Here is a 22,595-nt window from a genome sequence, read left to right on the forward strand (position 1 = left end):
TTCATGTTTAAATAATTTACACTTTGATGGAGGGATGCTGTTTTTGCCAGTACCATTATTCTCGCTTCGACTTACTGATTTCTAGTACACTGAATGAATGTAATCTGAAATGGCTTGCTTTGGTTGATGTAAAACAAGCATGAAATAGGTTGCAATCATCCTGTGTGTTGTCCGTTTTCGTGCCTTCTGTGCATTGGCAGCATTTTTGCCACTTCCTTAGCACTTGAATGTTTTTTGCAAGGCTAAGTTCAACTGAGCATGGATGGAAAGTGTGCAAGGGGGTGCTGGATTTGAACCTGTAACCATTTACCTCAAGCTCCGGTGTTGATGCCACTACACCTATCGGTTGGCTATTTATGCTGTAACTCAACATAAGTATTGGTAAAAAGAATTGGTATATTTTTGTTGCTAATTATCACTATCAAATGTATAAGGGACAATAATGTTTCTGCTGGAATCAAAAAATTATTGTTTGATTTCTGTAGTTGGTTGTGGGTATGGGATCTTCAGAATAAATAGATCTTCAGTAAGATTATACTCTATATTATCTTTAAGATATAGTCATAAAGAAGACAAGACAGTGGCTATACTTTACTAGGAGTTTGAAGAGATTTGACATGTCAACAAATACACGCAAAAGCTTCTATAGTTGTACCATGGAGAGCATTCTGACAGGCTGAATCACTGTCTGGTATGGAGGGGCTACTGCACAGCACCGAAAGGAGCTGCAGAAAGTTGTAAATCTAGTCAGCTCCATCTTGGACACTAGCTTACAAAGTACCCAGGACATCTTTAGGGAGTGGTGTCTCAGAAAGGCAGTGTCCATCACTAAGGACCTCCAGTACCCAGGGCATGCCCTTTTCTCACTGTTACCATCAGGTAGGAGGTACAGAAGCCTGAAGGCACACACTCAGCGATTCAGGAACAGTTTCTTCCCCTCTGCCATCTGATTCCTATATGGACTTTGAAGCTTTGGACACTGTCTCATTTTTTTTAATATACAGTATTTCTGTTTTTGCACATTTAAAAAAAATCTATTCAATATACATAATTAATTTACTTGTTTATTTATTATGTTTTATTTTATTTATTATTATTTTTTCTCTCTCTGCTAGATTATGTATTGCATTGAACTGCTGCTGCCAAGTTAACAAATTTCACGTCACATGCAGGTGATAATAAACCTGATTCTGATTCTATACTCATGAAAACACATAGGAAGCAACAAGTTTCACCTGTCATATAGAATAACATCTTGTATTGAGTCTGGTTCTGTTGTCTTTAGATGGTTTATCCTGTGAATTTGTGAGCTTCACCCTGAGAAACATATTAAATATGATTGGACACACTTCTGTGATGTTTTGGACTTAGAATCATACAGCACAGAAATGGCTCATCACCTTTTGTACTATTTCAGTTTTTTAACTCTCCTGCCTTGCTGCTTAAATCAGGCTGCTTATACTATACTACCTCGCACATCTTTGGGATGTAGGAGGAATTGGACGTCGCAGTTGAATGTGGGTCACTGCAGGTGTGAGGCAGCAGTCTTAATATCAGTGCCATTATGCCACCTAAGTACTGCAGTTTTCTTTAATTGTCTCAGCTTCTGTATCGTTGTCAGAGCAATTAGATCTATAGTGAAAAATAAACTTCAGTAAAGATACTAAATCAGCCAATTCATTGATTTCATAACTAATTTAATCTTCAGAACTTTACAGTGTAGATTATTACCTATCCAATTCCTTTGTGTTCTGATACCCACATATTTTCTGGGAGAAAATTGGTTCTGCTCTTTGTTCATTTTCACCTCCAGAGCCAGGAACACAAAATCTACCTTAGATAGGATGGTCCCAAACAAGCAATTGTACCATTAGAATTATCATGTCTTCCTGGAAGTGGGGAACTGTTCTACTGCTCTGGTGGACTGGGTGAATGAGTTCTACGGTGAAGTCCAATGGCCAGGAAGACGGTTTTGCAACGCTCCGTGGAAAGTGAAGGGCATGATGAGACACAAAGGAGGTCATGGTCATCATCTGCAATGAAGGAAGACCTGAGTAGTGATGACTACTCATACCATTGGACCCAGACTTATGAGATAGTGTGAGTGGAATAGCCCTATGTCCATGGCTTTTCCACTTTAAAAAACTTTCACGTTCAGATTTCCTGTTATTGTCGAATATGATGGACAACCACCACCATCGTAATTACAGTTCATTTGAAATATCTTGGCAAGCATCACATTTCCCCCTATTACCAGGTTTTTAATAAATTTTTGAATTCATTGTTTGTTCCCAATTCTTGTATCATACCTCTCCAAGTCTCTGTAATTGGTCCTTGTCATCTAAATTGTGACCTGATCACTGATGTTTCCCATATTTAGTGAGCTAGATACATGTCTTGCACATTGATTTCCCATCATGTAAGATGTTGGCTCTGACTTGCAGTATGTAAAATATTACATATTCTTTCTTTGTAATATACAGTACATAACCTTTCAATATGACAGTATTTTTGCTGAAGTTATAATTATTCTCTTTAAAACTGAAAGTTTACCTTATGTACTCTGCTTTTTTTTTGCCTTTTATGAAATTGTTTATGCACTAAATAAATAACATACTAGGTAGCATACTGTATTATTACAAATGCAACCATCCACACAATGATATGGAGTTGCTGGTGATGCTATAATGTAAGGACAGTCTCTCGAGCACAGGAAATTAATCTCTGGTTGTGGTGCATGAGGCAGAACTCTCAGATGGCTGTCTTGCCTGGTTGAATTTGGTGAACTTTGAGATTGCAAGTTGCTGTGTGGAGCATAAAATCTGTGAACTTGAATAAGAACTTGGAGACCATATAGTATGTTTGTCTTCTGATTGGAAATGATGCATACTGTTGCTTAAACTTCAACTTGAATACCATTTTATAAAAATCTCTACTTCAAATAAATGTAAAATTACAGAATATTTAATGTGATATAACACATATACAACATAATAAAAAGCCATTCTTTGATTATATTTTCTTTGGATTGGAGACAAAAGCCATTAATCTGATGTATTCTTTTAGTTTTGGCTTTTGGTTCATTCTTCAGATGTGGCAAATTAAGGTTAAAGCAATTTAAACAAGGTTTGGAAAGAGGTTGAAGTCAGTGATTTAAATAACATACAAAATGGTGGAGGAACCCAGCAGATCAGGTAGCATCTATGGAAAAGAATAAACAGTTGACGTTCGTCAGTCCAATCCTGATGAAGGGTCTCAGCCCAAAATGTTGACTCTTTTCCATAGATGCTGCATGTCCTGCTGAGTTCTCCAGCATTTTGTGTGTGTTGCTTTGGGTCTCCAGTATCTGCAAATTTTCTCATGTTTGTGTTTGTATGAAGGCAGTTCATTATTTTCACTCAGTGGCTGCACTGATTTTGTTCTTTTACAGTCAATCAAATGAACATGGCAGCATATACTTCCCTTGTTTGTCAATGATTTAAATGTCCTCTTGTGATTTGTCTATTTTACTCTTTACAAAGTAGTTACAGCTAGACAAGGTTTACTGGTATTCCCATTAATTTGTGTCATTTCTTCCTTCTAGGATGATATTTACATGTATGGTGGGAAAATTGATATGGATAATGGAAATATTACAAATGAGCTATGGGTTTTCAACATTCCTACTCTGTCATGGACAAGAAGAACACCAACAGTTCTAGCTCATGGCCAACAGTATGATTTGGAAGGACATTCAGCGCACATCATTGAAATGGATAGTGGGGATGTCATCATGATAATTATTTTTGGATATTCTGCACTTTATGGTTATATAAACAGTGTTCAAGAATACAATATAAGTAAGTAATTTGTATGTGCTTTGATTTTCTCATATTAAGCAGAATAGTCTCATGAGTACTTAAAATGAAGAATAGAAATTAAAAGGCTGTCTAAAGAATCCAGTGACAGACCTGACTAAAGCATATTTATTGCAATTCAAGTTCTGTTTGACCTCTATAATTTTAGCTCATTATACAAAGAAGCACTATTAAATGACATGTTTATTTTTTTTTAGTCTTAAGTTAATTCTTGCAAAGGGCTTTCATGATATGTGCAAATTCCCCAGATGCTTGCTTTCTCTGTCCTTTCCATTTATGCCGATGGATAGATCATCAGGTGCAATGTCATTCCAAGCAATAAGAGCATTCACAATACAAAATTGTGGATAAAATAAAATCTGTTAATAAAAGCATCACTAGTATATTCGTAGAACACTGCTGGCAATCCATGAGTCTGACAGATCCGGTCATGAAAGCTGGAAATTTATTGACCTGCATTAAACTCTTTGAAAATTATACTTAAAACTTTTTGACAATAATTTGTGAAGGTGAAGTAGCTTGATTGGAAGCAGTCTGAGTAATTTTAGCAAGTTGAATTGCATCTTCAGCGCCACAGAAAAAATATTGTTTTATTGCTTTTTAGTTATGCAATATATATGTGCTTTATCATCCGGATGAGGAAGTTCATAAATTTCTTTTGACCATAAGACAAAGGAGCAGAATTAGGCCATTTGGTCCATTGAGTCTTCTCTGCCATTCAATCATGGCTGATCCTTTTCTCCCCTCCTCAGCCTCACTCCCCGTAACCTTTAATCAAGAACCTATCAAGCTCTGCATTAAATACGCCCAATGACCTGGCCTCCGTGGCTGCCTGTGGTAATAAATTTCACAAATTCACCACCCTCTGACTAAAGAAATCTCTGTTTTAAATGGATGCCCCTCTATCCTGAGGCTGTGCCTTTTTGTCCTAGACTCTCCCACCATGGGAAACTCCTTTCCACATCTACTCTGTCTAAGCCTTTCAACATTCAAAAGGATTCAATGAGATCCCCACTCGTCCTTCTAAATTCCAGCGAGTACAGTCCCTGAGCTATCAATGATAATCCTTTCATTCCCAGAATCATCCTTGTGAACCCTCTGCAATGCCAGCACATCTTTTCTAAGATGAGGAACCCAAAACTGTTCACAATACTTGAGGCCTCATCAGTGCCTTCTAAAACCTCAGCATCACATCCCTGCTTGTGTATTCTAGACGTTACCATCAGGTAGGAGATACAGAAGCCTGAAGGCAATCCCTCAGCAGTTTAGGAACAGCTTCTTCCCCTCTGCCATCTGATTCCTAAATGGACTTTGAACCATTGGACACTACCTTACTTCTTTTAATATACAGTACTTCTGGTTTTTGCGCTTTTAAAAATCTATTCAATATACGTATACTGTAATTGATTGATTTATTATTATTGTTTTATTTATTATTTTTTTCTCTTCTATGTTATGTATTCCATTGAACTGCTGCTGCTAAGTTAACAAATTTCACATCACATGCCGGTGATAATAAACCTGATTCCGATTCTGGTCTTGAAATGAATGCTTTTGTTGTGTGAATGAAATCGCTGGAGAGAGTTACTTGTAGATACAAAGCAGCTTATTTATTCGGAAAAACAAGGTACAGCAGGCATCATATGGAGACGCTTTCTGAGGAAAGGTCTGCTGGTCCAACGTGGGGCTCGTTAATTATTTGTTAAACACAAAGGACAATTCCATTATTACGAAGTATAGACAATGCTTTCTTTTGAAGCTACAAACTAACTTTACATCTTTTGATTCGCCTCCATCCCACAGACGCCAGTAGCGTCTGGACTGGGATCCACAGCTTGTAGGAATGCTTTGTCCCAAACTGAATCAACAATACATTATCAAGGAGCCAAAGTGGTAGCCAAAGCCATTTGCGAAAATGTATAGAGTGGACAGCCAGTGCCTCTTCCCCAGGGCACCAATACTCAATACAAGAGGACATGGCTTTAAGGTGAGGGGTGGGATGTTCAAGGGGGATAGAACCATAGAAACATAGAACATTACAGCACAGAAGCAGACCTTTTTGCCCTTCTTGGCTGTGCCGAATCATTTTTCTACCTAGTCCCACTGACCTGCACCTGGCCCATATCCCTCCATACACCTCTTATCCATGTACCTGTCCAAGTTTTTCTTAAATCTTAAAAGTGAGCCTGCATTTACCACTTCATCTGGCAGCTCATTCCACGCTCACACCACTCTCTGTGTGAAGAAGCCCCCCCTAATGTTCCCTTTAAACTTTTCCCCCTTCACCCTTAACCCTTGTCCTCTGGTTGTTTTTCTCCCCTAGCCTCTGTGGAAAAAGCCTGCTTGCATTCACTCCATCTATACCCATCATAATTTTATATACCTGTATCAAGTCTCCCCTCATTCTTCTACGCTCCAGAGAATAAAGTCCTAACCTATTCAACCTTTGTCTGTAACTCAGTTTCTCAAGACCTGACAACATCCTTGTAAACCTTCTCTGTACTCTTTCAACCTTATTAATATCCTTCCTGAAATTCGGTGACCAAAACTGCACACAATATTAGAGGATATTAGAGGAAGGTTTTTTACTCAGAGAGTGATTGGTGCGTGGAATGCACTGTCTGAGTCAGTAGTGGAGGCAGATACACTAGTGAAATTTAAGAGACTACTAGACAAGTATATGGAGGAATTTAAGGTAAGGGGTTATATGCGAGGCAGGGTTTATGGGTCAGCACAACATTGTGGGCCGAAGGGCCTGTACTGTGCTGTACTATTCTATGTTCTAAATGTAAATGACCTAAACCCAAAAATCACTCTAACAAATGCTAAATATTGCATTTGCCTTCCTTACCACAGACTCAACCTGCACGTTAACCTTTAGGGTGTTCTGCACAAGGACTCCCAAGTTCCTTTGCATCTCTGATTTTTGGATTTTCTCCCCGTTTAGAGAATAGTCTGCATATTTATTTCTACTACCATGCATTTTCCAACATTGTATTTTATTTGCCACTTTCTTGCCCATTCTCTTACTCAGTCTGTCCTTCTGCATCCTACCTGTTCCCTCAATGTTACCTCTCCATCCACTAATCTTCATATCGTCTGCAAACTTGGCAACAAAGCCTTCTATTCCATCATCTAAATCATTGATATACAGCATAGAAAGAAGCAGTCCCAACACCGACCCCTGCTGAACACCACTAGTCACTGACAGCCAACCAGAAACGGATCCTTTTCTTCCCATTTGCTGCCTCCTATCAATCAGCCAATGCTCTAACCATGCTCTTAACTTGGTAAACAGCCTCATGTATGGTCCCTTGTCAATGGCCTTCCGAAAGTCCAAATATACAACATCCACTGCAAACCCCCTTTGTCTATCCTACGTGTAATCTTCTCAAAAGAATTCCAACAGGTTCATCAGGCAAGATTTTCCCTTAACGAAACCATGCTGGTTTTGTCTTATCTTGTGCTGTATCACTAAGTACTCTATAAGCTCATCCTTAACAATCGACTCCAACATCTTCCCAACCACTGAGGTCAGGCTAACTGGTCTATAATCTCCTTTCTGCTGCCTTCCTCCTTTCTTAAAGAGTGGAGTGACATTTGCAATTTTCCAATCCTCTGGCACCATGCAGGATCCAGTGATGTTTGAAAGATCATTACTAATGCCTCTGCAATCTCTACCGCTGCTACTTTCAGAACCTGGGGTGGCCAGTAAACTTGTATATCCAATATCATTTGCCTAACTCCAGTACAAACCAGCTATAAGGAAGTAGTTGCATTTCAGTTTAATATTGATTACAGTCACTTAATTTAGTTCTTGAAAATAAGAAGTTAACCTAAACCACGCAACACTATAAAACATACTCATCAACCTAAAGGTATTGGAATCTGATGTCTGAAGCACAGTGAAAGGACTGATATCACCCAGATGAATTGTTCCCTGTTTGAATTCTTCGTCCATAAATGAAACCAGTTGTCTGAATTGGGTAATAACGTTGTTAGATCTGATCTAGGATGAGGGAAATCTATTTGGTATAATTGTCTGCTGTTCATTTTTGAATCTCAGATATTGGACTGTGAGTTGAACTGTTTCCTTGTCAACTTCTTAAATTGTTACTGTATATTTTGTTCTGCATTTTCTGACCTGCTTTATAGTATGCTTCTGTACATGACCAAACCTGAACGTTTGAAAATTATGCAGATTAGCTACTTTACTAATATTTGAAACTGTGGATTGTGTTAGTGTGCTTTGATTAAAGGAACACAGATTTTTTAGCACATTGTATTAACGTAAAATCATTACTTTTATTTATTGTGCATTGGTTTTATTCTACAGAAATATCTAGTGTTTTTTCCAATTGTATTTATGGTTTAGGAGGATAGGTTTAATTTCCAGTTAAACAGCTATATGAATTAGTGGAACTTAATTATTGTTTTCTGATTCAAAGTATCCTGTTTACATTTAGGCTGATGCTTGTATTCTGTTTAGAATTATACATTATTGTGTCTTATGCATACTAATGCATTCCTGTAAAAAAGAAAAGAAAAACTTTAAAGAAAATTGAAATAGACCCGATTGCCTTAGAAATGTGTAATGTATCCTTTATTATTTTTATGATTAGGGTATTATATTTGTACTTTATTTTGTTAAAAGAGATCATTGGGGTTCATATTTATTCTGTTAAGTGAGTAACATAGACAAAGAACCATAGAAAACCTACAGCACAATACAGGCCCTTCAGCCCACGATGCTGTACTGAACATAGTTACTTTAGAAATTACCTAGAGTTACCCATAACTTGGAATGAGAGTTTAATATAAATTAAAGTTTAAAAAGTCATTCTAATTTTGGTATTAACATGAGCAGAAATGGTAGCTGCAGGTTCATGTGGCTGAGAGAGGTATGGAGGACTATAGTCTGGATACTGATGGATGGGACATACATGGATGAGAGAGGTATGGGGGGCTATGGTCTGGGTGTAGGTAGATGGGATTAGGCAGGAAGTCAGACCAACATGTATTAGATAGCCAAAGAGCCTGTATCTGTGGTGTAGTGATTTATGACCTGTGGCTAGGAACTCACTGGTAATCATTGGGAAGGAGTCATCCTTAAAACATTATACAGAAAAAGATTTATGCTTAGTAGCATATTATATTTTTGTGTATAGAACACTCTGGAAAACACGAAGTTTGATGATCTTCTAAAATTCATTTTGTTTCCTGTGCAGAGACCAACACATGGTTAGTGACTGAGACGAAAGGTGCAATAGTTCAGGGTGGATATGGACACAGCAGTGTGTACAGTGCAGCGACAAAATCAATTTATGTACATGGAGGATACAAAGCATTTAGAAGCAACGAGTATGGCTTGGTGGATGACCTCTACAGATACACTGTAAACAGCCGCACCTGGTAAGTGGAACGGGTTATGCTCCTGTTGTGTTCATTTTGATTGCAGAAACATTCTGTGTAATTGACTTGAAATTGAAGTAATTAAATTGTGTTGGGGATTTTAATGGAACTGAAACAGCTATTTCACTTTATTCTTTGTACCTTGCTATGCCAGAGGAAAAAATAGAAAATACGTTGTTTATTGAAACATTTTAGGCATTTTTCAGTAAGAAGCTGCTTTTAGTTAAGTTTTTTGCCCACAGATATTAAAGCTGGTTTTATTTAAGTAGTTTGAGAGTTTTCTCAGATGTACAATAAGAACGATAGTCTGCTTCAAAAACTACAAGTATGGTTAATGTATCCTGGAAAACATCCCACTTTTTAATTCTCTATTTGTTTATCTGCCTGATCCTGCTGATAAGTATGTTAAAATAATAGAGTTCCTGTGATTTTCCTGAATACATTTAAATTTGGAAAAAGGCCCATTATGAGTTTGATTTGAATAAGTTGGTAGATTAATTGGCTATTGTAATTTTGTTTTTTTGGATGATAGGAATAATGAGAGAGCTGTGTTTGTTGGTTTGAGCTGGCAGGTGTGAGGGAACAGGCGACAGCAGAAAACAGCATCTATCATCAAGGACGCCTACTATCCAGGCCATTCTCTTCTTACTGCTGCCATTGCGAAGGAGGCACAGGAGCCTCATCACCAAAGTTCAAGAGCAGTTATCATCCCTCAACGATCAAGCTCCTGAACTTGCGTGGATAACTTCACTCACCTCTACTCTGAAGTGATTTCACAAACAATGGACTCACTTTCAAGGATTCTACAGCTCATGTTCTCAGTATTTATTTATTTGTTTGTTTATTATTGCTGTTATTATTTATGATTTTTGTTTTTGCACATTGTGTGTTGGTCTTTGTGTATAGTTTTACATTGATTCTATTGTGTTTTCTTGTTCTACTGTGAATCCTTGCAAAAAATGAATCTCTATAGTATTTGGTGACATATACATACTTTGAGAATAAATTTACTTTGAACTTTGTAACTTTGTACAGTGAAGTATGGACTGATGGAAATGCTGTGAGAGTTGGCATAGATTTGGGTGAAAATAGTTTCCCCATCATGCTTTAGGAAAATATAAAATGGATTAAAAGGAACTAAGGTGTATTACTGAAAGTCTAGAATTCCTGTACAACTTGAATATAATAAAACTAATTTGATGTTCTAAAGAAGGCCTTGCTGAGTATATTTAAAGCATAGGTTGATAAGTTCTTGGTTAACCATGGTGTCAAAGGAGAATTGGAGAATCGGGTTGAGAGGGGGTAATAAATTAGCCATGATGAAGTAGCGGAGCAGACTCGATGGCCAAGTGGCCTATTTCTGCTCTTATGTCTTATGGTCTTACTCGAAAAATCTGAAAAAACTGATTGTCTGCAACTCGAGTACTATGTACAGTTCTGGTTATTGTGTTAAGGGAAGAATGTGATAACACTTAAGTGATGCAGAGTAGATACGAGGATGTTGCCAGGTCTGGAGAATGCTGCTTATAACGAGAGGTTGTCTTGGCTGGGACTCATTTTGGAAATGAAAGACTGAGGAGAGCTTTAATCAAAATATATAAAATAATAAGCTCAGAAGATGAATAGGAAAACTCACAGCTGTCAAAGTTCAAGTTCAAAGCAAATTTATTAACAAAGTACATATATGTCACCATGTACAGCCCTGAGATTCATTTCCTTGTGGGCATATACAGTAAATCCAAGAAACACAATAAAATCAATGAAAGACTGCACCCAACAAGATGGACAAACAACTAAAAGATAACGAACTGTGCAAATGCAAAAGGGGAATAAAGCAATAAATATTGAGAACATTAGATGAAAAATCCTTGAAAATTAATCTATAGGTTGTGGGAACAGTTCAGTGATGGAGTGAGTGAAGTTAATCCTTCTGGTTCAAGACCCTGATGGTTCAGGGGTAGTAGCCATCCCTGAACCAGGTGGTGTGAGCCCTGAAGCTCCTGTACCACCTTCCTGATGGCAGCAGTGAGAAGAGAGCATGCTCTGTGTCGTGGAGGTCAGAGAGGTCGGAACATGTGTATATTAGATTAGATAGATTAGATTCAACTTTATTGTCATTGTGCCGAGTACAGATACAAAGCCAAATGAAATGCAGTTAGCATCTAACCAGAAATGCAAAGAATAGTGTTATTTACAAAATGACTGTGAATAAAAAGTAACTGTTATAGCACACTAATATAAAAGTACTGATATAGTACAATATGGGTGCAATACTGCTTAGCACTATGATGTGAAGTTCAGCAGGGTCACAGCCTCAGGGAAGAAGCTCTTCCTGTGCCTACTGGTGTGGGAGCGGAGGCTCCTGTAGCACCTACTGGATGGGAGGAGAGTAAAAAGTCCATGGTTAGGGTGAGATGCATTTTGCCCTGCCCATAGTAATGCTTTTCGCCCTGCCCATATGGAAGATGTTCTCAATGGTGGCAATTGGGTGCTGATAATCCGCTGGGCAGTTTTCACCACACGCTGGTTTACAACAAATTTACAACAAGTGCTAGAAGGATTATAGGAGAGTTGAAGAAAGAAGTTCATTGTTTGGAAAATAGTGGTGTTTGGAATGCTGAGCCTGGAAGGTTATATTCTCATTTTAATAAATGCCGGAATGAGCATTTGTAGTTCCATAACCTATGGATAGTTCTTCAGTTGGCCTGGTGTGAAGTGCAAAGAAGTCTCTTTATTGGTATCCTTTGACAGTTGAAGATTAAGATGAGCTTTATTGCATTGTATATTGAAACATATAGTTAAATACATCATTTGTGTCAAATCAAATCAAAGAGAATTGTGCTGGGCATTCTGCAAGTGCTGCCGTGTTTCTGGTGCCAACGTAACATGCCTCCAATTCACCAATCCTAACCTGCACTCCTTTGGAATATGGGAAGAAATCGGAGCATCTGGAGGAAACCCACGTGGTTATGGGGAGAATGCACAAGCTCCTTTCAGACCGTGGCAGGAATTAAACCTCAATCTTGTTGTTTGCGTTGTAAAGTGTTGCACTAGCCACAGTGCTACTGTGGTTTTAGACAATAAGATGTGGGGACATAATTAGGCCATTCTACTCCATTTTCCATGCTTTTTCAGCGGGGTTACACATATTGTCTTCTGCTTTCCCCAGCCCTTTGTTTGCCTTCCTCCTCCTCTGTTACCCCACCCCTTTTCTTCACTCACCCTCCTTTTCTCCCTCCCTCCCTAACTTTTGTCTGCCACACTTGCCCTTAGCACTTGCATTGTTTTTGCCGTTGATGTTTGGAGTTAATGATGTATCTCAGCTAGCATTTTCTTTGTTCAATTTAATATTTCCCCTGGGCAATAACTAGTTATAGGTGTAGCTCATTTTAAGTGTTATAAATGAATGTTTATTTTGATGTAAAACTTTCATTTTGAGTCCCACTAATGTAATAATTTGGCATTGTTGACAGCAAGTTGCAGAAGAACATGACCCCTTACTGTCAGTAGAATGTGTGAATATAAATAAAATTCCTTCAAAGATTATTACAACAATATCTGTAGTTTTACAAGTGTGTTGTATTAAATTATTAACTTGAGTGTGTTGTTTAAAACTTGGATAAGTACTAGAGTAATTACTCTCACTGGGACTTTGCTCATTTGGAGATATAAAAGGAAATAGTTGGGAAGAGGTGGAGCTTATTTAAAATCTTCCTATCATAATTGTATCAGATATTGTTGGAAATCCATGGACATTAGAGATGAACAAAAAATCTCTCGCAAACATACCTTTTCCTTGGCACAGAGTATTTATTCGAGCATTTTGCAGTTTCACTGAGTATATGCCAGTTAATCTCATCCACACAATTAACCAATGAAGACTATTCTACAATGTGCTGGAAAAATTGAGAAGTTATGGAAGCAGTTAGTGTAACACTATCATAGCACCAGCAAGCCGGGTTCAATACTGCCCACTTGTATAAGGAGTATTACATTCTCTCCATGACCACAGGGCTTTACTCCAGGTGCACCAGTTTCACATCATATCCAAAGATATCCAAATGGTTAGTAGGTTAATTGGTCACATGGGTGTGTTCAGGCAGCATGGGCTCATTGAGCCAGAAGGGCCTGTAAATGTGCTATATCTCCAAGAAAACTAAATAGAAAACATGCTGACAATTGGAACTAGATGCATTTCCGTTTCTAGTATTGTGCTGTACAAGCTAAATTACTGAGATATGCAAGATAATTAGTGACCTTTTCTGAATTTAATAATGTCATACATCTTGCTGCATTACTTACTGATGTTATTTTCCATTAAGTGACCAAGATAATATTATATATTGTGCCTTGATTTGTTTTCTTGAAGACTCATATTGCATTAAAAAATCATTCCCTGTTGGGACAATAGGCATTTTAAGATTGATGTGTCCAATCACTGCTCATTTTGTTTAGTGAGCCCAGCTTGTATCATCATTTTAAGGGTCCTCGAGGAACAGATTTTCTCCTAGAAGGAACTCGTTCTTCATTTCCAAGTGACTAATGTTAAATAAATTATTTGATCTGATGCTTGTCAACTGTTTACAAAAATTATCACACAATTGTACATTGCAAACAAAGAAAAATGGTTAATATACAGTTTCAGTTTGTGGATGCACAGAACACTAGTCTGTAAAATTAAGGTTCCTTTCAGATGGCAGCCAACTGCAGTGGTCCATTGCATTCACCACAGAGACAAATACATTCCTTCATTTAACTGATTAATCTTGTTCTCTATTTTGCAACTGTCAGTCCTCCAGGCACATTGACAAACATGATATTGATATGTTTTGGTGAGAGTGAATTTTCTTTCTGGACTAGCATATTTTAAAAATATTTCCCGTACTTACATATTTCAAAAGGAACATATTCCTTATGCTTATCTTATACAGGTTTCTTTTCTTTAGTTAGAAGGCATCTCTATCATCCTTCCAATAATGTAAACTCCATTTTTAGCTGTTGTTCAAACTGATGGGCACCATCTGAACTCATGGACAATACATTTGTGTTCTAAAGGTACAGCTCAATTTAAATGCAACGTTACGAACATGAGATTCGAAAGAACCTAATTTTCAACATTCAATCTGTGCTGTTCTGAACTGTCAGATTAGGTAATTACTTCAGACCCCTCTGATTATGGCAACTTCTGCTGTACGGAACATTCTTCCTCCCCCTCTCCTCCTCTTCTATTTTCCTCTCTAGTCTCTTTCCTCGCCTCACCTGCCTATCACCTGCCCCTGGTGTCCCTCCACCTTCCCTTTCTCCTATGGTGCACTCTCCTCTCCTATCAGATTCCTTCCTCTCCAAGCCCTTTACTTTTCCTACCCACCTGGCTTCACCTTTCACCTTCTAGCTATCCTCCTTCCACTCCTCCCACCATTTAATTTTAGAGTCTTCCCCCTTTCCAGTTCCGACGAAGGCTCTTACCCAAAACTTCAACTGTTTGTTTAATTCCATGGATGCTGCCTACCTGTTGAGTTCCTCCAGCATTTTGGGTGTTTTGTTTTAGAATTGTCTACCTAACTACACTGAGATATACCTGTACATCTGCTCATTAATGCAAATATCTGATTGACCATTAATGTGGCAGCAACTTAATGCATTAAAGCATGCAGACATGGACAAGAGGTTCAATTATTGTTCAGAATAGGGAAGAAATCTGATCTAAGTGACTTTGACTAAGATATGATTGTTGGTACCAGATGTGGTGGTTTGAGTATCTCACAAACTGCTGACCTCCTGGGATTTTCACGCATAACAGTCTATAGAGTTTATAGACAATGGTGCGAAAAACAACAAACATCCAAGGTTTTCCTGTGTCCTCCTGTTTCGTCCCACAGTCCAAAGATATAACGGGTAGGTGAAGTGGTCATTGTAAATTGTTCTGTGATTAGGTTAGGGTTGATTTAGTTTGTTGAGGGTTGCTGTGGTGGCATGGCTTAAAGAACCATTAAGGCCTACTCCATGCTGTATCTCTAGACAAATAAATAAATAAATAAATTATTGAATCTCATGAATCAAATCTGAATTTCTCCTATTGATTTTGTATTTTCTGTGTGTGGTATGTATAATATCTTGTACTTTTGTTTCTGCAAATAACCTAGGACTATCCTAAAGGAAAGTGGATTTGCCCGTTACCTACATTCGGCTGTCATCATCAGTGGAGTGATGCTTATTTTTGGAGGGAACACACACAATGACACATCTCTGAGTAATGGAGCAAAATGTTTTTCCGCTGATTTTTTAGCATACGACATTGGTATGTACAATTAAAATTTGGAATAAGAGATGTGATGCATTTTGGCGTAACATTCATGTGATGTTACCTGCATTGTGACAATCAAGCAGCATGTCCCAGGAATCTTCTTACCCACACTTTTTGATGTCACAATCCTTTTGCTTATTTTCTTTCTTTCCATTTGTTCTATTCTTCCATCTGTCTAGCAGATTTGATTTATGCATATAAGCGCGTACATCTTTTCACTGAATCTTTTATCTTTGCTGTTATTGCTGATGGACATTTACATTTATTTAACCTTTCTTTACTTCTGTTTTTGTACAGTTACTTACACAAGCTCTCAGGTTTCTGTTGCAGCCTCTCATAGTTATGGTGGGGCTACGTAGTTTCTTTGTAGATGGTGAATTTTTCAAATCTTGAGTGAAAGATCATTTTTTTTATCAGTGGCTTTATATCTGGCAGGGGTCTATCCAGACCTGCCTGTTGCCCTCTCTCATAACGTAGTGCCTGTACTATTTACATACCTATATTTTCCTCATTCATTTTCTTCTCAGTATTATCTCATCCAGTTGCCACATACTCATGTAATGATGATCTTTACCACAATATAAAGAATTATAGCTGAGAGCTATTATGTTCTTAACCAGTGTGCAAATTCACTGGAACCTTTGTTCAAGGAGTGTAGTAGGCAAACAGTCAAAATCAGAACTGGCATTTGAATTTCTATTCATCGACTTTGATACTTTACCTCCTCTCATCCTCCCCCGCCTATTCTTATTGGAAGAATCATGCAGTTTATACACTAGGGTGGTATTATTAATTCTGTGGGCAAAGAAGTTGATAGAAAATACATTCAAAGCACATTGTTATTTCTGGCATTGTTTCATGTTCTAAGATGAGGAAAAGGACACGATGAATGGATTATAAAAAATCTAAAATTTCTTGCTTTAATATTAGGGGAAGAATAAATCTTGGATATTTTATATTCTTGTGAACTTAGCCTATTTTCAAAATAAAATTGCAGTGTTTCATCGATATTTGATGTGTTAGGGTACAGGTGGAGTTAACAAACATTTTTTTAGAAAAGGCATTTTCTGGCTCTGATCAAGCATTTTATTTGGATATATGAAGATTTACTATGTGGAAAATTTATTCAATTACAGAATGAAGTTTGATGTTAAATTGTAATTGTTGATAGAAAATTTGCCGAATTGTCAAGTTAAAACCAGCTGCATCACTTGTTTTCAATTTTATTTAGTAATTTCTTTATGCTGCATGGCGGTTTTCTTTGGGGAACTTGACATTTCATTTGTACCACAGTGATTTTGTTCTAGTTGTTGAACATTGGTCTGTCCAGAAAACTGGGATCAATTTATGCAATCATTTTAAATTTGCAGTGAAAAGTGAGAAATTAGTTCCTTGCCATTAATATCTGATTCTATAACATTTACAGTTCTTAAAATAATGGATTTGCTTTCTGATTATTGAAATAGAAGCATTGTGAAAGAATATTTATTTTGCTCACCAATATAACATTTTTGATGATCCAAGCCAATTGATATATTGTAATTTTGTGGATCAAGGATTATTTGCAGCAACTACATTTTCTAAATGTATTCCACATAGAATTTTGAAACTCTGTGTGAAACTGTGCCCCGATGTAGAATAACATCATGTTCATGAGGTGCAAAGGCAAATCAGTAGATGTGATGGATGTTTTACCAAACGTAAAAACACTGCTCTCATCAAGAATCACATATTACAATTTGACCTAGAAATGTAGATAACATGTAGTTGTAGTTAGTGAGTGCCAGCTAAAAACTAAGGTGATTATGTCTTGATGACATATTACAGTGAGAGTGTCTAGTGTGTAAAGTGCCAAAAGGGTCAAAAAATCTGCTAACCAATGGGCATGCACATGGTTCAAAGCAATGGGTTTGAGGAGACTATGGCAAAGGGGCAGGTTTACATTAGACTGCAAGAAAATGAAGCTTAGGGTAGTATATGATGACATCCAGTACAGTGCAAAAGTCTTTCACACAGTACTGTATTTGTCAATGTGGAGCTGAGAGCAAGTTTTAAACCTGGCGGGAGTAAAAGATGTTGGGAATGGTAAGGGTGGAGCGCTGTAGGAGTGGAGTGGGACAGGTGGCAGAGGAGGAGTGCCAAGGGCAGGGAATGGCATGAGTGCAGACACACCCAGCTCTGAGGCACCAGGCAAGGTCATTTGAGTCCAAACAATTGGTTTATTGATCATTACAGAAAGTCTCTCTGGTGCTTCCTGATCCTTCCCCTCTCCCTTCCCCTTTTCCCAACCATGATTCCCCTCTCCCTGCTCCCTTCCCACCCTGGGTGCATAATAGAGATCCATATCAGAATCAGGTTTATCATCACTCATATATGTCATGATTTTTTTTTGTGTGGCAGCAGTACAGTGTAATACCTAAAATTTCTACAGTACTAGGCAAAATTCTTAGGCACCCTAGCTATATATATGTGCCTCATACTTTTGCACAGTACTGTATATGTACTTAGATAATAAGTTTACTTTGAACTTTGAAAATTAGGAAGTCAAACTTTTTACCAAGGATTGCCTAGGATATCAGAGAGTGAAAGATCAGAAGTGGGCACTTGGCTTTTAGAAGGGTTATCAGCATTCATCCTTACTCTGGCTGGATTTGTTCTTGCATTGAATAAATGGTTCTTTTGGAAACTTGGTTATATGCATTCTTTTGTGCTATTTGTGTAATATACTTGGTTCCATCTCGACCCTACTTGTCATTCTTTCCTCCTATTCCAATATTGTCATGAAGGTCGTGTTGGTTTGTGTTTTCACTCATATTTTTAATTTGTTTCTAATTTGCTGTTTCTTGCTGTTTTCACCTAGTTTATTAATGATCTCTTTTCTCTCAATTTCATTGTTCACTAAAAGTACCTGCTGATCTCTTTAGTTACCTTGATTATCTTTTCTTCTGTATTGCTCCATCTAAGAGCTTTATTAATTTCTTCCAGGCTCTTCCTTTATTGTATCATCACTCTGAAAAGTCATTATTTTCTCTCCACTGAAGATTGTGTCAATCAAGGCCCCAATCTTTGAGTTTATCTGTCATTCTCCCCTCCCCTCTTCGTCCCTTTTGCAGATTGGCAGGTCTCCGCATGTCCTTGCCATAAAACCAAATAACCTCCATGATGAATTAATCAACATCCTTCAGACATGCTACCTGTAGCTTGCTGCCTTCACCAAACTTATCTCTCTCTTCTCTCTGGAAGGGTGATTCCTTCTATGCCACCTGATCTTAGACCACCTCTGCTTTCCAAAGACCTTAATGTACAAGGTAGAACTAGTATTTTTCATATATTTCACATTTTATTTCAGCATTAAGAAAAAAATGTACTGAAAAGGCATCAGTAATTGAAGCAGTCCTCTTGCCTCATCCTTAACTGTAAGATTACTGGCAGAGGTAGATGCTCCTGTCCTTTATACATCTATTGTGCTTTCAGTCCAGTAAAGTGTAATTCATTTTTTCTACTCTCTCAGCACCACAGCTCAATTACTGTTGGTTCCTACTTGAAAACCATCAGGGTCTAATCTCCTTGCATGCCCAGTTAGTATGAAGATTAATATGTTCTATTAGGTCAAAACTTTATTTTCTAAAATGTGTCTAATGTTGTTTGTTCAAGTTATCAGAACCAAATTAGTTACATTTAGAGGTACTGATATTTAACTTTTAATCTTGAGCGTCATGGTCATGGAAATATATATTTAATTTATCTCGTACTGTACCTATATTATGAAATTTCACTTTACATTTTAGCAAATGTTAGACTATTGATGTTTTCTGTAAGGGAAATTGTCAAATGTTAAATATATGTGCTTTTTCATTTATAATTTTCCAGTAATACTCCCTAAAATGCATAATTTCAGTTAATGCTTTTGCATTGAGTACTTAATTTTACTTTGTTTACTGCAGTTCTGATTAAACAATAAACTTAATGAATGAACAGAATGATAACATGATGATTATTAAGGATAATGGTTCCAGAAATATGGAATTTGGTTGTTGTTATTATTGTTACTTACTGAGGCACAGTGTAAAGCTTGTCTTGCATACATTTTATACAGGGGAATGTGTTACATTGAGGTAGTACAAGGCAATAGTAGAATGCAGAATAAGGTACAACAGCTACAAAGAGAGGGCAGTGCAAGTGGACAATATGGTGAAAGGGTAGATTGTGAGGACAAGAGTGCATCTTATATTAAGAAACCATTCAATGGTCTTCTAATTCAGTGCATCTGATCATATTAAGAAACTGTTCAATGGCCTTACAATTCTTATAATAGTTGTCCTTGAGACTGCTTGTATGTACTTTTAAGCTTTTGTATCTACTGCCCAATGGGGGAGGATAGAGGATACAGAAATGTAAATGTAAATGTAAATCTTCAAGACTTTTCATTACTTGTGCATTGCTTGGACTCTGAAACCTTGTGAAGCAATGTACTGTTCCTACACTATGGGACACTAATTTTTTTCCCTAAGATCATTGCACAATTCCAAAAAGAACTTAACTAATTTATCTCTGGTTTTATCTGCCTTTGATTGACGTGGCCAAGTGGTTAAAGCGTTGGACTAGCGATCTGAAGGTCGTGAGTTCGAGCCCCAGCTGAGGCAGTGTTTTATGTCCTTGAGCAAGGCACTTAACCACATATTGCTACAGTCCACCCAGCTGAAAATGGGTACCAGCAAAATGCTGGGGTTAACCTCATGATAGACTGGCATCCTATCCGGGGGGAATCTCATACTCTCAGTCGCTTCACGCCACGGAAACCGGCATAACCACTGGCCTGATGAGCCTGTAAGGCTCGGGACAGACTTTAACTGATTGCTACACTGATCAATTCCCTATTTAATTAATAAAGCTTGGTCTATTCTGGTTTTCAGCAAGTAGCTGAACAAAATCTTTGACAGTTTCTTTCTGGATTCTAGTTGACAAGCCAGAGGGAACAGGAGGCTATGCTGCCACCTCATTAAGCTCAATCAGCAATGGGCTTCAGAATAAATTAGGCTGTTGACTTGTGATATTCTTCATGTCATGTCAAGATATAGTTGTGGAAACAAGTATTTCAGGAATGCGAGATTTATTGTCTTGGGTGCCTAGATTTCAAGTTACAGTAGATGAGGGCAAAGGAGAATTCTACTCCAACACTTAGCAAATGCAAATTCCGATAGCAGATTCTCTTCGGTGATTATTTCCTATCTAACTTTCTGTTGATAAACTTTTATGCAAAGCTGTGATTTGCCTGGGAATGAGTAAAGAAGCTTGGATTGGTATTGTGTCTTGTGTCTTGCATTGATAGAGTCCCTTAGACAAAATAATAAAGACATGATCTTATCACAGAGTATCTTATCACAGTTTACAGATATTTTAAATCTCTCCCTCTCCCAGTGTGGAGTGCCCCCCTGCCTCAAAACATCCACCATTGTTCTGGTACCTAAAAAGACCAAGGTAACATGGTTGAACAACTGGTGTCCTGTTGCACTCACCTCAATAATAAGCAAATGCTTTGAGAGGCTGGTCGTGGACTACATCTGCAGCTTGCTACCACCCACCCTGGACCCCCTTCAGTTCACCTACTGACACAACCAATTAAACAGATGACACAATAGCCATAGCTCTGCATACTGTCCTTACACACCTGGAGAAGAGGGATGCTTATATGAAAATGTCGTTCTTGGTTCAGGATTCAACGCCATAATTCCCTCCAGGCTCAAAAAGAAGCTCAGACACCTCGACCTTCACCCTGCCTTGTGTAGCTGGATCCTGGACTTCCTGTCAGATCGCTGGCAGTTGGTAAGAGTGGGCTCCCTCACCTTTGCCCCTCTGACCCTCAACACAGGTGCCCTCAGGGCCGTGTACTGAGCCCCTTCCTTTACTCTCTGTATACCCATGACTGTGTTGCTACCCACAGCTCCAATTTATTAATTAAATTTGCTGACGGCACTACACTGATTGGCCTAATCTCAAATAATAATGAGGCAGCCTACAGAGAAGAAGTCATCACCCTGACACAGTAGTGTCAAGAAAACAACCTCTCCCTCAATGTCCCAAATGGTTTTGGATTACAGGAGGAATGGAGACAGGCTAGCCCCCATTGACATCAATGGATCTGGGGTTGGGAAGGTGAACAGCTTCAAGTTGCTTGGCATAAATATCACTGAGGATCTCACTTGGTCTGTACATACCGGCTGTGTGGTGATAAAAGCATGACAGTGCCTCTTTCACCCCAGGTGGTAGAGGAAGTTTGGTACGGGCCCCCAAATCCTCAGAACTTTCTATAGGGGCACAATTGAGAGCATTCTGACTGGCTGCATCACTGTCTGATATGGGAGCTGTACTCCACTCAATCGCAGGACTCTGCAGAGAGTGGTGTGGATAGCCCAGCGCATCTGTAAATATGAACTTCCCACTATTCAGGGCATTTACAAAAACAAGTGTATAAATCATTGGGGAGCCAAGTTACCCCGACCACAAACTGTTCCAGCTGCTACCATCCGAGAAACCATACCACAGCTTAAAAGCCAGGACCAACAGGCTCCAGGACAGCTTCTTCCGCCAGGCCATCAGACTGATTAATTCATGCTGATGCTACTGTATTTCTATGTTATATTGACTGTCCTGTTGTACATGATATTTATTATAAATTACTATAAATTGCATATTGTACATTTAGATGGAGATGCAACGTAAAGATTTTTACTAATGTATATGAAGGATGTAAGTAAAAAAGTCAATTCAGTTCAATTCCTGTGTCATCATAGATATACATGGCAAACCCACACTCAATGTTTCAGGACAAGTTTCTTCCCCTCTGCCAACAGAGTTCTGGACAGTCCATGAACACATGAACACTGCCTTGTTATTCCTCTTTTGCTCGACCTAATTGTGTTTTTTTATATTACAGCTTGTAGTAATCTGTATGCCTGCACTGTACTGCTTCCACAAAACTGCAGATTTCACAATTTGTGTCAGTGTCAATAAACCTGATGTGA

At 38.1% G+C, this 22,595-nt stretch overlaps 1 protein-coding gene across 4 annotated transcripts in view; it reads left to right on the forward strand.

Moving 5' to 3' along the window:
* atrnl1b (attractin-like 1b) overlaps positions 1–22,595 on the forward strand; it is a 984,325-nt gene that overhangs the window by 181,238 nt on the left and 780,492 nt on the right. For 3 of the 4 annotated variants that reach the window (XM_073027828.1, XM_073027827.1, XM_073027826.1), the window contains exons 8-10: positions 3,584–3,839; positions 9,086–9,269; positions 15,413–15,567. In XM_073027828.1, the coding sequence (XP_072883929.1) occupies positions 3,584–3,839; positions 9,086–9,269; positions 15,413–15,567 (595 nt within the window). Of the gene's footprint in view, positions 1–3,583; positions 3,840–9,085; positions 9,270–9,834; positions 10,417–15,412; positions 15,568–22,595 lie in introns of those variants that run through there. The other variant, XM_073027830.1, reaches the window with a different exon arrangement.

The sequence above is a fragment of the Hemitrygon akajei genome, chromosome 23, assembly GCF_048418815.1.
Source record: "Hemitrygon akajei chromosome 23, sHemAka1.3, whole genome shotgun sequence".
NCBI classification, from domain to species: domain Eukaryota; kingdom Metazoa; phylum Chordata; class Chondrichthyes; order Myliobatiformes; family Dasyatidae; genus Hemitrygon; species Hemitrygon akajei.